The 16,289-nt window shown below is 40.2% G+C and overlaps 1 protein-coding gene across 1 annotated transcript in view; it reads right to left on the bottom strand.

The window, feature by feature from the left end:
* Positions 1 to 16,289, bottom strand: part of FLT3 (fms related receptor tyrosine kinase 3) — a 67,596-nt gene that overhangs the window by 37,052 nt on the left and 14,255 nt on the right. The window contains exons 2-4 of the mRNA XM_057707216.1: positions 12,661 to 12,782; positions 6,366 to 6,568; positions 3,674 to 3,789 (exon numbers count right to left, since the gene is read on the bottom strand). Coding sequence (XP_057563199.1) covers positions 3,674 to 3,789; positions 6,366 to 6,568; positions 12,661 to 12,782 — 441 coding nt within the window. The remainder of the gene's footprint in view (positions 1 to 3,673; positions 3,790 to 6,365; positions 6,569 to 12,660; positions 12,783 to 16,289) is intronic.

Here is a 16,289-nt window from a genome sequence, read left to right as displayed (position 1 = left end):
GTTCGCATCGGAGCCTCACACCTCGACCCTCCCCCCAGCTCCCTCTCCCCCTCCCCACGGGGCTTAACACATAAACTCCCTTCTTCTGCTTGGACCCCTTAGAGACAGGAGTTCATGACCTTCCAGAGGAGATCCTGCCATTTTTCAAGAAACCTTTTTTTTTTTTTTTTAAAGAACGCTTCCCTATGCTAAATTTCAATCTTCCTCCTTATAATAAATTGTTTTAAAATAGTATATAAAACTTTAGATATACGTGTGTGTGTGTGTATATATACGTGTGTATACGTGTGTGTGTGTGTATATATATATATATATACCAAAGAATATATGAAGACTAAATTTTGAAGCATAATAATAAAAACAAGTTCCCATGGACCCATGCTCAACTTAACAAGCAGAACAGTCATGAATACCTTTGAATCTGCTCTTGTGCCTCTCCCCATCTCTCGACCCCGGTTAACGTTATCCTGAATTTTGTGTTTATCATTCTCATACTTTCAAAAACGTGTCCACCACCTGGATGTGTGGCCCGAAACAATATATTGACTTGTTTTGTTTGTTTTCGAGCTTCAACACATGGCATCACTCAATATGCAGGCTTTCACGACGTCAGTTTTTCATCCAACCTTATGTGTTTAAGAGTCATCCATGGTTCTGCATGTAGCTATGCTTAATTCATTTTGCTACCACTATACTGTGTTCCATTGGTGGATGTATCACAATCTATGCTTCCATTTTCTTGCAGTGGACATTAGGGCTGTTTCCTGTGTTTTGTATCACCAACCGTGGTGCCGTGAACATTCTGTGCATTTCTACCGAGGCCGGTGTGTAAGTCTGTTTAACAGTACACCTAGGAGTGCAACCGCTGGTCCATGTGGTGTGAGCACCTCCACTTTACACGTAATGACCACTTGTTTTCAACAGTCTGGTGGGTATAAAACAGGGTCTCATTGTGGTCTTAATTTGCATGTCTCAGTTATTAATTTAATATGTTTACTGACGATAGTGAAATGCCTCCTCAAGTCTTTTGTTCCTTTTTCTACTGATTTTTTCTTATTGATTTATAGAAGTTCTTTATCTATTATGACTATTCATCTATTCATTCTTTGCTGATTATGTGACTTGCAAACATCTTTTCCCATTTTGTGGTAGTTTTTACTTTCTCTCCCTGTAATTTTTGACCATTGGTCCCAAGTCTATCCTCTAGAGCAATTTTTTTAAGTGAGCTTTGCTTCCATATGAAAATCTTTCAAATATTTAAAATCAAATACTGAGGTCAAGGGAGATCATTGCCATCAAAGTGCCATTTTAACTAGTGAGCCCAGGTTTCCTGACTCACGCCAGAAGAATTTCCTCTTCGTTACACTGCAATCAATCTTCTCCTCTCCTCAAAATATTTCCTTCTCTCTGCTAAACATTCGTAATTCCCTCCGCTGCTCCTAACTTAAGGAATTCCAAGACCTTCATTATCCTGATTGCTCTGTCCTGTCAATATTTATCTGAAAAAATGTAGGACTGAAAATAGTAATTTTCCATTAATTTCCTTAACCCAGACATTACATTTTCGTGAACGCTGCCAAGGTTCAGATTTCCTTTTTTAGCAACCATGCCACACTGTTGGTTAATACTGAACTTGTGGTTCACTGAACCCTTTCCTCTTTTTCACTTGACTGTTGCCGAGTCAACCCCACCTGAGTCTTTTGAATCCCACCACCCAGCAGCACGTTAAAAACAGTTACAGCTTACTTGAATAATTGTTGTGCTATTTTTACTTTATAAATCTTAAGTGAAAAGAAGTTACCCTAAGTATAATAAAGACAGAAGGTGCCCATTTATATTATACAAATTCAAGTATACACACTTGACCTAAAAGAAAAAAAAAAAGAGAGAGAGAGTAAGAAATCTCTTATTCTCTTCCAACCTGAGGACTTACTGTTCCACAGAGAGGGGTCAGGGACTGGGAAGCGGACAGGGAACTCGACCATAATCAAAGAGAAACAAGAGGTACCTCTTGACTTTTGACCTTCCAGGGCCCTGGTCCTATAAATACGAATAATTGAAGTGCCTTTCAAAACAAATTTTGACCAATTTTGACTTGGCTGGGTTTTTGCCTGACAGGCTGACTTTGGGACCTAGCACCCTGTCCCCAGCCCCGGTCAGAGGACACTTGCGGGACTTGAAACAGCCAAAGGTGCTCTTCTGCTCGCAGCTCTGACCGCGAGACCCAGAGCCATGTGGCCCAGGGTGTGGACATGGCCACGCTCAGCCTCGAGCCGTCCTGCCCGTTTCCACACCTCTCAGCCAGCCGGTCACCTGCGACGGCGCGGGCAGAAGGCCCCTGGCCAAGGGGAGCCGCTGTGGGCTGGACGCACATGCACCGCACCCGCCGCCTGGCAAGACACACCAAGATGTAGGCAGGGAGCCTGGTTTACAACGGACACACCCCGTGTTTCTGGAGCACTGCCCTGGCCCCTAAAGGCAGCAGGACCCATGTGAACACCGCCACCTCTGCTCCCCGTGTGTCACGCGGGGTAAAGCAGTCAGTGGGTACAGGCTGCGTCCGCACAGCCGCCAGGCCTGCACGTAACCGGGTGGAAAGAAGGTGATGTTAGAAGACACGCAGGTGGTGGTTCTGCCAGCTGCACAGCTGCCTGCCTGCGTGAGAACATATGTGTTGTTCCTGAGGGTTTGCACGGCGACCTGGCGTTTGTATGAACACAGTAGGTACCAGGTTATTTAAAGTCAACTTTAATGGATTAAAGTTAAATAAAATGAAAACTTTGGTGCCCAGTCACACTGGCCACATCTCAAGTGTTCACCAGCCACATGTAGCCAGTGGCTACCTTACTGGACGGAGCAGACACAGCCGTTCTCATTGTCTCAGACCGTTCTGCTGGACAGCGCTAAGCTCTTGCAATCCTGTGAGGTATGTGTATCCCCATTTTACAGATCAGAATATTGAGGCTCAGAGACAGTACGTGACCTGCCCAAAGTGGTCGTCTCACATCCCATATAAGAACTCAGGTCTTCTGACTCCAAGGTCAAAATGCTTTCTACTTCTTCCCTGTTATCCATCTGTCGCTGAAAAAAATGGGGAGCCCAAAAATAGAGAAGGCCCTGGGTTCTGAAGAGGGCTCACTCTCACAGTCTGTGCGTCACATCAGAGTCTCAACAGGTGATGGGGTGGTTGAAGTGGGTTCAATTAATTCAACTACATATTGAGGGGTACCTAGCTAATGTGTCTGGGGCAGCTTGTAAGAGCTGTTGGGTTCCAACTGCTCCTTTGTTTTTGTTTTTTAAATTTCTAATGTACAGATAAACACAATTTATTTCAAATTTAAAAATGTTTGACTATAATAAATTGATGGAAATAACATTCTTTTTTAACCATTCTTCAAGTGGCACAAATAAATGTACCTAGTTTCTCCATTTATTTATTTAGCACTTAATAAAGCCATTACTTTAAAAGAGTTTTAGAGAATTTGCGAGAATATCACAGAGTGTTCCCACACACCGTACACACAGTCTCCCCTGTTGTTAACGTCTCATACTAACGTGCACATATGTCACAGCTAACAAACCAACACTGGTAGGTGATGACTCACAAAAGCCATGTTCTCTTCTAACCGCTCCTTTAGATTATGGAGAATACCCAGTAGCAAGCGGCACTTACTTCTCATACTCACTGTAAACAATACTGTGTAATTGGTAGCTTCACTCTGAATAAAAAGTCGGTATTCTCCAGCTTGGGTTTCTGTCATTTTCAAAATGACCATGGAAACAACTCCTCTGAAACACAAGAAAGAGAACTGGTTCATCTGGAAAACGTGTGAAATGAAAACCTTCGAATTTCACACCGAGTCAGAAGGTGGCTGGGTGGCTCTGGTCCATCTCGGTGGAGACCGCAGCTCCTGTCCTGTGCCTGGCACTCAGCCTGGCCTGGTTAGTTTGACCTTGACCTTAACCCAGTCCAGCCCTTCGGAGTGAGCACCTTCACCTCATGCCGCCCGAGCCCCTTGGAGGGAAAACTCCCACCAAACTGCACAGACTTGGGACGCCCCCCTCAGCAGCGGGGGACCATTCCCGCCAACGACAAAGCATCTTCCACAGGCTTATCTGCCAGTCTCCTGGCCACCAGCCTCGGTGCCCCATTTGCAGAACCAGATGAAGGTACAAGCAAGAGTCACTGAGGTCAAAAACAGTCCGTTTTGTGCCCTCCCCTCCTCCCCTCCCCCGCCGAGGAAAGAATTCAAGCAGAATCAGACACAAAGCATTTTCCTATGGGGTAATAATTGCACTGATATATCACATAGATGTAAAAGGAGAGATGTCTCAATGTGAGTATTTCTAACTTTTCAGATACTTGGTAAAGATAAATTTGGCTAGGGGCATTCTCTTCAAAGAAGCAAGTTTGATGTGTGTTTCGTGATAGCTAATCTCCTTAAAGCTTAAAATACTCTCTAGAAGTCTGTTGAGTAGTGCTAGATTTAAACGGGCACTTTCTGACCTTTAGATGTCACTGCTCCAAGTTAGGCATCAGCTGGGAGCCTATGCAGAACCTCAGGCCCCGCCCACAGCTACTGAATCAAAATCTGAACTCTAACAAAATCACAGGCAAACCAAGAGCACACGATATTGAACAGCCCTGATTTAGAGCTCCAAGCAGCACGGTTCCAGAGTACTTGTGCTTGTGTTCATATAGGAAGTAAATTAGTAAGACATATATGTATTTTTGCTTATGCAGCTACTTTGGGGATGTGCTTTCTTTCTCTGAACCTTCACTCTCCTAGTATTATGCGCAATCTCTTGGGCATATCATACAAAACTCTAAGACGGTTATCAAACCTTAGGTATGCAATCTGCCTGGCTACGGGTCTGAGCCCAGATTTAATTTCTATAACTCTTTACTAGGGGGAGAAGTTGCTAAAAATGTTTTGGTACTAAGTTAACTAATCCACATAAGACCTATGACTTTGGCTGCCTGTCCTAGAACAAAAAAGGCAATCTTTCAGCAGAGTAAAAAGAACCCTGCTTTGTTACTTCACTTTTTGGTCTCAATCCAATAAGAACTGGTGTGGCACCAGGTCTTCATAAGATGACCAGAACATTCCTTTAAGCCAAAATCCTTAATAGAAGAGTGCTTTGGTTTAACCCCAAGATAAAAGTAAGCAAAAAAGAGAAGTGAGTAATATGGCCTCGAAAGAGGAAAGGAAAATGAATGTGCCCCAAGACTTAGGACCAAACTTCAAAATTCTAGCTACCGTCCTGAACATTACTTAAACATTGGTTTGACCTTAAAGAAACCAATGTGAAGACTTGGTACACGTCAGTCACAGATGTTCTCCCGGGTCTCAGTCAGGTGGCACTTTGGGTCATTGAGGGGCCATTTCCTGCACTGTTCCTAGAAAGACACTGCCTCTTCTACAGCTTCGGGGCACCAGGGCACCCCAAGAACTAGAGACTAAAGCACCTTAGAGTTAGCAAGTGGGCGTTTAAATGGCCTGTGCCCCTGGCTTCCTGCCCCACCTGGTCAGCACAGGGTTAGATACAGGCTTGGCCGTCAATCTGCAAACCTTGGCTAAGACACCTTTCTGGATCCTGAGACCAATGTTCCCCCCACACACAGATCAATTTCTTGCTAAAATGTTTTATGGGTACCACATATCATCACAATTCTGCTTATCATACTGTGAAACAAAATAGGCAAATCCTTCACCAAGGATTTCCCAGAAAGAACCTTCTCACTGCTTTAACTAGCAAGCTCCTTGCTACTTTAACCAAAATGGAACGAAAACTTCCTAACTTTTTATCTTTTAGACAAAATCCAATTAAAAAAAAATTTTACATTTTACTTGCTATTACTGCTTTCTTAAGCCCTAAATATACCTGTACATCTCTATATACCTTTTTAAATGAATAGACTTTATTTTTTTAGAGCAATTTTAGGTTTATGGAAAAATTAAGCAGAAAAAACAATGAAGCAGAAAGTGCAGAGAGATCCCGCATATACCCTCCCCCCGACTCCACGCCACCTACACACAGAGTTTTCCTATTATTATCTTGCACAGGTGTGGTGCATTTGTTACAACTGATGGGCCACTATGGATATTAACTACAGTCCACAGTTTACATTAGGATTCACTTTTTGTGGTTTTGGTCCTATGGGTTTTGACCGCTATAAAAGGTCATGTATCCATGCCTTAACTATTTTTTTAGTTTCCTTTACTTCACTGGAGATACGGGTTACAATGGACACATACAGAAATTTGAAAAGAAGCTCTGCATGAAGCAAGAAAGACTTTTTATGGCACCGAACGATTCCTCCAAAAATCCCTTTGGTTGCATGTCGCCCCGCCCCCGCTTACCTGTTTGGTAAATCAAAGTGTGGCTGGCAACTCAGGGAGCTGTGTTTAAAGACCCAGAGGCAAGAGATGTTCCCCGGGGTGGGGACCAGCACTTGCAGTGTGATGGACGCACCAGCATCCACCTCCACGGGGGCTGCTGCGTAGACTGCCTCTGTGCTCTCGGGCCTCAAGGCACAGCCCAGGTCTTCCCGGGGTTCCCATGCCTGTGTCATAGACGAGATAATGTGAATTTACTACAAATGCATGTGTAAGGCATCTTCTTCTTAGCTGAAACTTTATCAAATACATGCAAGTTGACAAACTGCACACAACACCCAAGAACATCGTAACCCGCCAAGAACCTATGTCTGGTTAAAATTCCTGTTAGTTATAATTCTCTAAAGAAAAGACAGATGATCTTAGGCTGCATTTCTAAAATGTTTTATAGACGGTTATCAGCTGAATTGTGTTTCCCGCAAATTCATATATTTTTTTTTTTGGCTGTGCCACATGGCATGTGGGATCTTAGTTCCCCAACTAGGGATCGAACCCGTGCCCCCTGCAGTGCAAGCGTGGAGTCTTAACCACTGGACCGCCAGGGAAGTCCCCCAAATTCATAAGTTGACGTCCTAGCCGCCAGCACCCCGGAACGTGACCTTATGTGGAACTGGGCCTTTACAGAGGTGATCCAGTCAAAGTGAGGCCATTGGGGTGGGTTCTAATCCAATAAGGACTGGTGTCCTTATAAGAAGTGGAAATCTGGAGAAGATGTGCACACAGGGAGAACGTCCTGTGACACAGAGATGGCCCCTTACAAGCCAAGGAGAGAGGCCCAGGACAGATTCCTCCCTCACAGCCTCAGAAGGAACCGAGCCTGAGGACATCTAGATTTGAGACTTCCAGCCTCGACAGCTATGAAACAATAAAGTTCTATGGTTTAGCTCACCTCGTCTGTGATACTATGTTATGGCAGTGCTCATAAACTAACATACAGATAATAATCATAAAAAAAAAGAATACATAGGTATAGAGAACTCCCTGATGGTCCAGTGGTTAGGACTCTGCACTTTCACTGCTGGGGCCTGGGTTCAATCCCTGGTTGGGGAACTAAGATCCTGCCAGCTGTGTGACGAGGCCAAAAAAAAAAAAATACATAGAGCAGTGGTGCCAATAATGCCTTGCCTGAATTACAAAAACAAAAAAACCAAAAAAAAATACACAGGTATATGTTTTTTGTGATTAATGGTATGCAGATAAGCATCTCCATAGTAATAGTAAATTGGTGTCTGTGTTAGAGGGAATTTAAAAACCAAAATGTGAAAAAAATAAAAAAAATAAAATAAAAAACAAAATGTTTGCTGGGCTGATATTCCCATAGGTTCATTGCCACCACCACACCCCTTGCCTGCTTTACATAACTGAGATATACTGAGAGGAGAGTGTGGTAGCAACTTCTACTGCTGGACCCCTCACCTCCTACCCCCCAACACATAAGGTAGCCCTTGCACACACATGCACACGCGTGTACACACACACACACAAGCTTCTTCAGGTGAAGAGCAGGATAGGGTAGCTCTTCTGCTATTGATCGTAAGCCACATTTCTGGTCTTATTTGTTCATTTCTTCAGTTAGTATCTGATAAGTTCATGTAGTCAATATCTGACAAGTGCTAGACCATCTGCTGGATGCTATGGGACTAGGAAAAAAAGATACTGATCTTACCCTTGAAGAGCTTTGACGCTAATAGGAAGAAATAACTAAAACAAAGTGAAATATGATGTGGCCCATAAACAGATACCGACTACTTTGAAAGGTGCCTTTAAGTGCTCTGGACCTTCCAAGGAGGGAGAGGTGACTTCCAGGCTGGGATACTGGGGGTGAGGATGCTTCACTGGAGTACAGCAATTGAGCTGGATCTTAAAAGAGGGACATAAAGTAAAAGCAAACAAACAAAAACCTGACATGCTAGAAGAAAATGTTTGCAATGCATATTAAAAATAAAGGAGATAAAAAGCCTAACATATGAAAAAATTTTATCATGAGGAACACAGGAGCAAAAAGATAGTAGAAATATGGGAAAAAAACGTAAAGACAATTCATACAAAAAAAGATATAAAGAACGGTCCTTGAATATATGAGAAAATGTTCAAACTCATAATCAGAAAAACTCAAATTAAAACAACACTAAGATATTACTTATCTATCAGACTGACAAAAAAGTTTAAGTATGACAACACATTTTGTTGGTGAGGCTGTGAGGAAACAGCTACTCTCAACCATTGCTGGGGGAATGCAAACTGGTACAACCCTTCTGGAGGGGACTTGGAATTCAGCAACACTTAACAGAACGACTGTGCACGTCACCCTCTGAGCCAGCAATCTCATTTTGAAGACTATACGCTCAACAATTAATTGTACCATCATTTATAATTGCAAAACACTAGAAACCACTAACGGCTCATACACAGGAGAGTGACTGTATAAACTACGGTCCATCCACACAATGCAGGACATGCAGCTAAGAGAAGGATGAGGACAAGCTCCATGAACTGATTTGCAGTGATTTCCTGGATAGGCTGTTAAGGTGAAGAAAGCTAAGTGAAAACTGTATCTGCTTTCAAGTACGCTACTCTTTCAAGTGTAAGAAGGAAGGAGAGTACAAAAATACACATGTATCTGCTCATTTGTGCATAAGAAACACAGGAATAATATAAAAAACTAAAGGGACTGGTTAAGTACAGGAGGTAGATGGGAAAAGGATGGAAACTTGGTAGGAGGGATGAGGAAGCCATGATACTTCTCTGAGTGTATCTCTTATTACATAGCTTTAGCTTCCAGGACCATAATCATGTTTCACATACTCGAAAAATAAATAATTAAAGCCAACAAGGATACGGGGGGAACTCAAAATGGAATACAAACCAAGTGAGCTCAATTGTATCACAAATAACTAACATAACCAGAGTGAAGAGAGTGGGAAAGAAAAGAACGAACCTATGTAACTTTGGGAAATAATGCTTTGGACACTATAAGGTTACAGACAAGAAGAATTGCACACAAGGACTGTATTCTACTTGGTAAAACTGTTTCCCACTGGGATGAGACTTAGCAATTCTAACACTAGTTTATGTCTATACTAGAATTGAACACACAAGTAAATTATTTTAGATGATGAAAGCCAGGTTTCTTATTGTAAAGAGAGAGAAGTACAATTAAAAGAGGGAAAGCTAGAATGAACCCTTTGGTGTTGAGCTGAAATCAGAGTTCTCAGTATGAACGTATGTAGATAGATAGATAGACAGATAGATAGATAGACAGACAGACAGATAGATAGATAGATGATAGAGAGATAAATATAGTGTGTATGTATGGGGGGTAGGATACATACATATATTTCCTACCTGTGTCTGCTGAGAGGGTCTAGAAGCAATGACACCCCATAGCAATGAACACACTCAACTCTCAGACCTTGGTTTCTAAATACTATTCTCTAAGAAACCAATGGTCCTTAGAGAAGTGGTTAGTTCTAGGGCCGAGGCAGGAAAAATACAAGATGAGCCTGAACGATGCTGTAGTGCCAGAAAGTAAGGGTGTGCTTCAGAAATGATGGAGACATGTTGAAAAGACACAGGAGCCAAGCTGAAGCAGCTCCCAGTGGCCAAAGTGGGAAACATTTGAGCAACAAAATAAAAACGATGGTTGTGGGTTATAATCCATGAAATAAGGTAAATATCTCTAAGTCCATACTGATATAAATAAATAAAGTGCAGAGAAGAGACAGCTCTTCCTCACAGAAGGATTCCAGTTAATACATGTAGAGGGAACAAGGGGAAAAAGAAAATCATCATTAGGCAAATATCACCGTAATAATTGTTATAAGCAAGATCCACCAATGGATGCTAAAATCAGTGGGTGAAAATTGGAGGAGAGACAGAATATTTGCATCTCCCCCCAAATCCTTTTTAACTACAAAGGAAAAATTGTAACCTTGAAGTGGAGAAATGCAGAAACACCCCCTTAATCTTCAAACAGAAATGATACACGATGGAAAAGTTCCTATCTGAAACAACAATTAAGTGAATTATGGAAACAGTAAACTCATCTTATTTCAGTTCCAGGCTATACTGTAATACAGCTAAGGATGGAGTTGCTCACTTATTAGTTTCCTTGGCAAGCTTTGTCTACTAAAGAGTGCTTGGTTCTTCAAAACACCCCTGAACAATAAGATTTTTAGAAAGATGTCTCATCTGAGAACTGTGAACTGTGGAAGAAAGTCAAAACCATTTTTTAAAAAAGCCCCTGACACACTAACAATCCATTTCACATCAAAGTAGGAAAGCATCCAAAAGCAGCAGCTTCAGCTTCAGGAAGGGGAAAGCTCAGCTTTGCCATAGGTAGGATCTGTATGGTTGTCTGATGTTAAGAACTAGCAGGTCTTAATATAATTCTGAATATTGCATAAGAATATAATTTACACTACATAAAAAAATAACACAGGGCTTAATACTAGGAACCGAGAGCAATCATCACTAATTTCTTTAAAAAGATTGTGTTTTATAAGAAAACACTTAAATCTGTGCAGCTATTTTCTCACATTGAAAAGACACTAAAAGTTTAAAACATCATAGCAAATAATATTTAAACTATCATAGCAAAAATAAAATTTTTCTTGTCTACACTGAGATGCTGTGTATGCAAAATGCCTTAATTATTAATGTCAATGTGTTATGACACCAGTATCTGTTAAAAAATTAAAACCAACCATGCATCTGGCATTAAAAGATCATGTATCTGAGACGAAGCGAGAGAGTAGCACAGACATATATATACTACCAACTGTAAAATTGATAGTCAGTGGGAAGTTGTTGTATAACAAAGGGAGTCCAACTCGAGGATGGAAGATGCCTTAGAGGACTGGGGCGGGGAGGGTGGGGGGGACTCGAGCGGGGGGGAGTCAAGGAAGGGAGGGAATATGGGGATAAGTGTATAAAAACAGATGATTGAACTTGGTGTACCCCCCAAAAAATAATAAATAAATAAATTAATTTAAAAAAAAAAGATCATGTATTTAAATCAGGAGTTTTAGGGGAAATTCCCTGGCAGTACAGTGGTTAGAACGCCATGCTTTCACTGCGAGAGCACCCGTCTGATTCCTGGTTCTCTGACCAGTGAATTAAGATCCCAAAAGCCAAGCAGAGCAGCAAAAAAAAAAAAAAAGAAAGAAAGAAAGAAAGGAAGGGAAAAAAAGAAAAAAAATTAGGAGTTTTACATTCATGTAGAATGTTGTTACTGAAACCTATTTCACACTGTTCACAATTTGAGAAAGTTTTAATATCTCTGATTTGGGGAGGGAAGTGCGGGGGTCCAGGGCATCGCGGCATGTGTCTGCACTCTACTTACATAAAAGAAAACAGAGTGACTGCATATTTGTATGAATCCTTAACAGGATAAAAGCCATGGAACTGGCTAATTTATGTTCACTTTTTACTGTGTCTAGACTTCTAATATTTTCAGTTCTCCATCACTTACGTGTCTTTCATTTGGGTAAATACCTAGGCTGTTAGATGAATAGCATGAAGAAAAGTAATGAAAAACAAAGTTGGAACTTGAAGGAGAAGACCAAGCCAGGCTGAAAAGGAGGTAGCTGTGCTTCAGGAAGAATCACCTGGCAGCCCTATCCGAGCTGAACTGTAGAAGGAAGAAGCCACTTACGATATTATTGTGACTATGAGGGCTGGAATTAGGGAAGTGGCAGGGAGACTAGAGAATATGAGGTGGTTACAGGAGAACTAGGAAAGAAAGGAAATTGACAAGACTTGGTAACTGACTGAATGTGAGGGCAAGGGAGAGGAAGCGGTCCAAAATTAGGCTGAGCTTTTAAGCCTAGCGACTAGGCAGGGCCATAAACATAAGTCCATTAAAACAAGAAGATGTTTGGAGGAATAGAAGTGAAATAAATTATATAGCTGGTGGTGGGTCTTAATGAGCAAATGGAAAATCTATTTATCTAAATCCAGAAAGCAGTTGGAAATTAGGGATTCAGGCTTGAGAGAGAAGCCTGGCTTCTTTTTAAGGAGAAAGGGACATTCCTGTTTCTTATTCATTCTGAGTATCACCGTCCTTCCTGAATCTAAACTCAAAGAGAATGGAACGCCAGGTAGCAATGCGTACAGATGCCCACCTGCACCAGATATGAGTACATAGTATACTTAAATACATAAAAAAGAAGCCCATAAGCCATGGCAGTTCTCAATAGCTTACAAAGTATAGTCTCTAGAGAAAACAGCTGAAGTCGTCATTTTAATATGACTTTACCATGGGATTCGATGTTGATGTCCCCGCTGATGAATCATTGTTTCTGTGGTTGATTAAAACACACTTGATCACAGGCAGATCTTGATTTGTAATAGTCTCAAATATCACTGTGGAAAAAACAACTGCAAAACAAAATGAAGGCAATGATGTTGATACTCGCACACCTTAAAAAGAAAATATGTATTCATCTTACAACAAAACAAAATGTAATCAAGGGAAAGTGGCCAACAGGAAAGTACGTAGGAAGTATAATTTCATAAAAGACAAGTCTTACTATCAAGCAGGAGCAGAGGTCCTTAGAGCAGTGTGTTCTAAGGGAACATTCTGCATGATGGAATATTCCTTATCTGTGCTGTTCAATAGGGTGATCCTTAGCTGCATTTAGCGTTAAGCATTGAAGTGAGGCTAGTGCAACTCAAGAGCTGATTATTTGTATACCAGCCATTTTTTCTTCTTTATGGTTTCCCGGTGCATATAAACATTATGTTTACACTATATCGTAGTCTGTTAAGTGTGCGATAGCATTATACCTAAGAAAACGATGTACGTACCTTAGTTAAAAAGTACACTCTTGCTAAAAAATGCTAACCATCATCTGAGCCTTCAGTGAATTGTAGCAATAACATCAAAGATCACTGATCACAGATCACCATATCAAATATAATAATTTAAAAGTTTGAAATATGGTCAGAATTACCAAAATGTGACATAGAGACACAAAGTGAGAAAATGCTGTTGGAAACAATGGCGCCCTTTTTTTCCCCACAACCCTTCAATTTATAAAAAGTGCAGTATATGTGAAGCACGATATAGTGAAATGCAGTAAAACAAGCAATACCTATTATTAGCAGTTCATTCCTTTTAATTGCTGAGTAGTAGTCTATTACATAGATATAACACAATATTTTAATTCATCCACCTGTTGATAGAATTTGGATTGCTTCTACTTTGGGGATCTTACATATAAAGTTGCCATGAACATTGTATAAAAGTCTTGGTTTGGACATATGCTTTCCTTTTCCTTGAGTAAATACCAAGGAGCAGAATACCTCAGTCATATGGGAAGTATCTGTGTAACTCTTTAAGAAAGTGCCAACTGTTCTCTAAAGAGACTGTATCACTTCATATTCCTATTGGCAGTGTGTAAGAATCAGTTGTGCCACATCCTCACCAACGTTTGGTATGATGAGAATTTTTAATTTTAGCCATTCCAAGAGGCATATTATATCTCACTGCGGTTTTAATTTGCATTTGAATCCTTTCAGGTGCTTGTATGACATCCTATGTATTTTTTGGTAGTATGTATGTTTGCATCTTTTGTCTTTTAAAATTGGGTTGTTTATCTTCTTATTGAGTTTAGAGAGCCCCTCCAGTTTTATTGAGATATTGTTGATGTATAACATTGTATTAGTTTCAGGTATACAAACATCACAGTTAGATACATGTATTTATTGTAATACTATTACCACAAGTTCAGTTAACATCCATCAACTCACACAGTTCCTAATTTTTTTTCTTGTGATGAGAACTTTAAGGATCTACTCTCTCAGCAACTTTCAAATATATAATAGAGTACAGGAACACCCCCCCTCCACACACACACATACACTTTTCTTTTCATTTTTTTTCTTTTTTCTTTTTTGGCCAAACCATGCAGCATGTGGAGTCTTAGGTCCTCGACCAGGAACTGAACCCGGGCCCATGGCAGTGAAAGCACCAAGCCCTAACCACTGGACAACCAGGGAATTCCCTATCTTTTCATTTTTGATGTATAGCGTTAGTAATTGGCATAATACCTACAGTGTTTTGTACCATGTAAGACAATATTGATGTAGGTGCTGACAGATGATTCCTCATGTAAATAGATGATGGAAACTTACAGCATTGATAAATACAGTATAGTACGGTAAATGTATTTTATTTATGATCTTCTTAATAGCGTTTTCTTTTCTCTAAGTTTACTTTATTGTAAGAATACTGTTTGTAATACACATAACATACAAGATATGTGTTAATGAACTGTTTATGTTATCAGTAAGGCTGCCGGTTAACAGTAAGGCTGCTGGTTAACAGTAGGTTATTAGTAGTTAAGTTTTGAGGGAGTCAAAAGTTATACTTGGATTTTCAACTGCACAGGGAGTTGGTGCCTCTAATCTGCACGTTGTCCAAAGGTCAACTGTACACATCATATGTTCTTTATTCACTCATCCATCAGTGGACACTTGTTATTTCCATGTCTTGGTTACTGCAAATAATGCTGCAATAAAGAGATAGTGCTTTGAGATAGTGATTTTGTTTCCTTCAGATACACACCCAGAAGTAGAATTCCTGGATTATATGGTAGTTCTATGTTTAATTTTTTGAGGAACTTCTATACTGATTTCCATTGTAGCTGTACCATTTTATATTCCCTCCAACAGTGCCCAAGGGTTCCCTTTTGTCCACATCCTCATCAACACTTGTTATCTTTTGTCTTTTTAATGACAGTCATTCTAACGGGTGTGAGGTAATATCTCAACGTGGGTTTTTGTTTGTTTGTTTGTTTTGGCCATGGCATTCGGCATGCGGGATTCTAGTTCCCTGACCAGGGATCAAATCTGTGCCTTTGGCAGTGAAAGCGCAGAGTCCTAACCACTGGACCGTCAGGGAATTCCCTCATGTGGCTTTGATTTACATCTCACTGATGATTAATGACGTTGAGCACCTTTCATCTACCTGTTGGTGATTTGAAGGTCTTCTAAAAAATGTCTATCCACTTCCTTTGCCCATTTTTTAACCAGATTGTTTGGGTCTTTTTTGCTATTGAGTTATATGCGTTCTTTACATATTTTGGATACCTGATTTGTGAATATTTCCTCCTATTCCGTAGGTTATCTTTTCATTTTATTGATAGTTTCCTTGGCTGCGCAAAAGCTTTCTAGCTTGATGTGGTCCCATGTAGTGTCTTTTATGGGCCATACAAATTTTAGGGTTTTTTTTTTCCTATTTCTGTGAAAAATGCCATTTGAATTTTGATAGAGTTTGCATTGAATCTATATATTGCTTTAATCAATATGGACATTTTGACAATATTAATTCTTTCAATCCATGAAGACATACATTCTTTCCATTTATTTGTGTCTTGGTCATTTTCTTTCATCAATGTCTTACACTTTTCAATGTACAGATTTTTCTCCTCCTTGGTTATATTTATTCCTAGGTATTTTAGTCTTTAGGATGCAATTGTAAATGGAATTGTTTTCTTTTTCTGATAGTTTGTTGTTAGTGTATATAACCACAACTGATTTTTTATATTGATTTTGTATCCTACAACTTAACTGAATTTGTCAATTAGTTCTAATAGGTTTTTGGTGGAGCCTTTATAGTTTTCTATATATAATAACACATTATATACAAATAGAGTCAGCTTTACTCCTTTTTCTTTCTGACTTGGATGTCTTTTACTTACTTTTCTTGCCTCCTTTCTTCTTCTCTGGTCTCTTCCTTTGTGACTTGATGCTTTTCTGTAGTTGTATGCTTAGATTCCTGTCTCTCCATCTTTTGTGTATCTGTTATAAGTTTTTGCCTTGTGTTTACTGTGAGGCTTATGTAAAATATATTTATTACAATCTACTTTAAGCTGATAACCA

The sequence above is a fragment of the Hippopotamus amphibius genome, chromosome 14 (assembly GCF_030028045.1).
Source record: "Hippopotamus amphibius kiboko isolate mHipAmp2 chromosome 14, mHipAmp2.hap2, whole genome shotgun sequence".
In the NCBI taxonomy this organism is placed as follows: domain Eukaryota; kingdom Metazoa; phylum Chordata; class Mammalia; order Artiodactyla; family Hippopotamidae; genus Hippopotamus; species Hippopotamus amphibius.
Note: the sequence above shows the minus strand (reverse complement) of the source record. Positions and strands in the feature narration are given on the sequence as shown.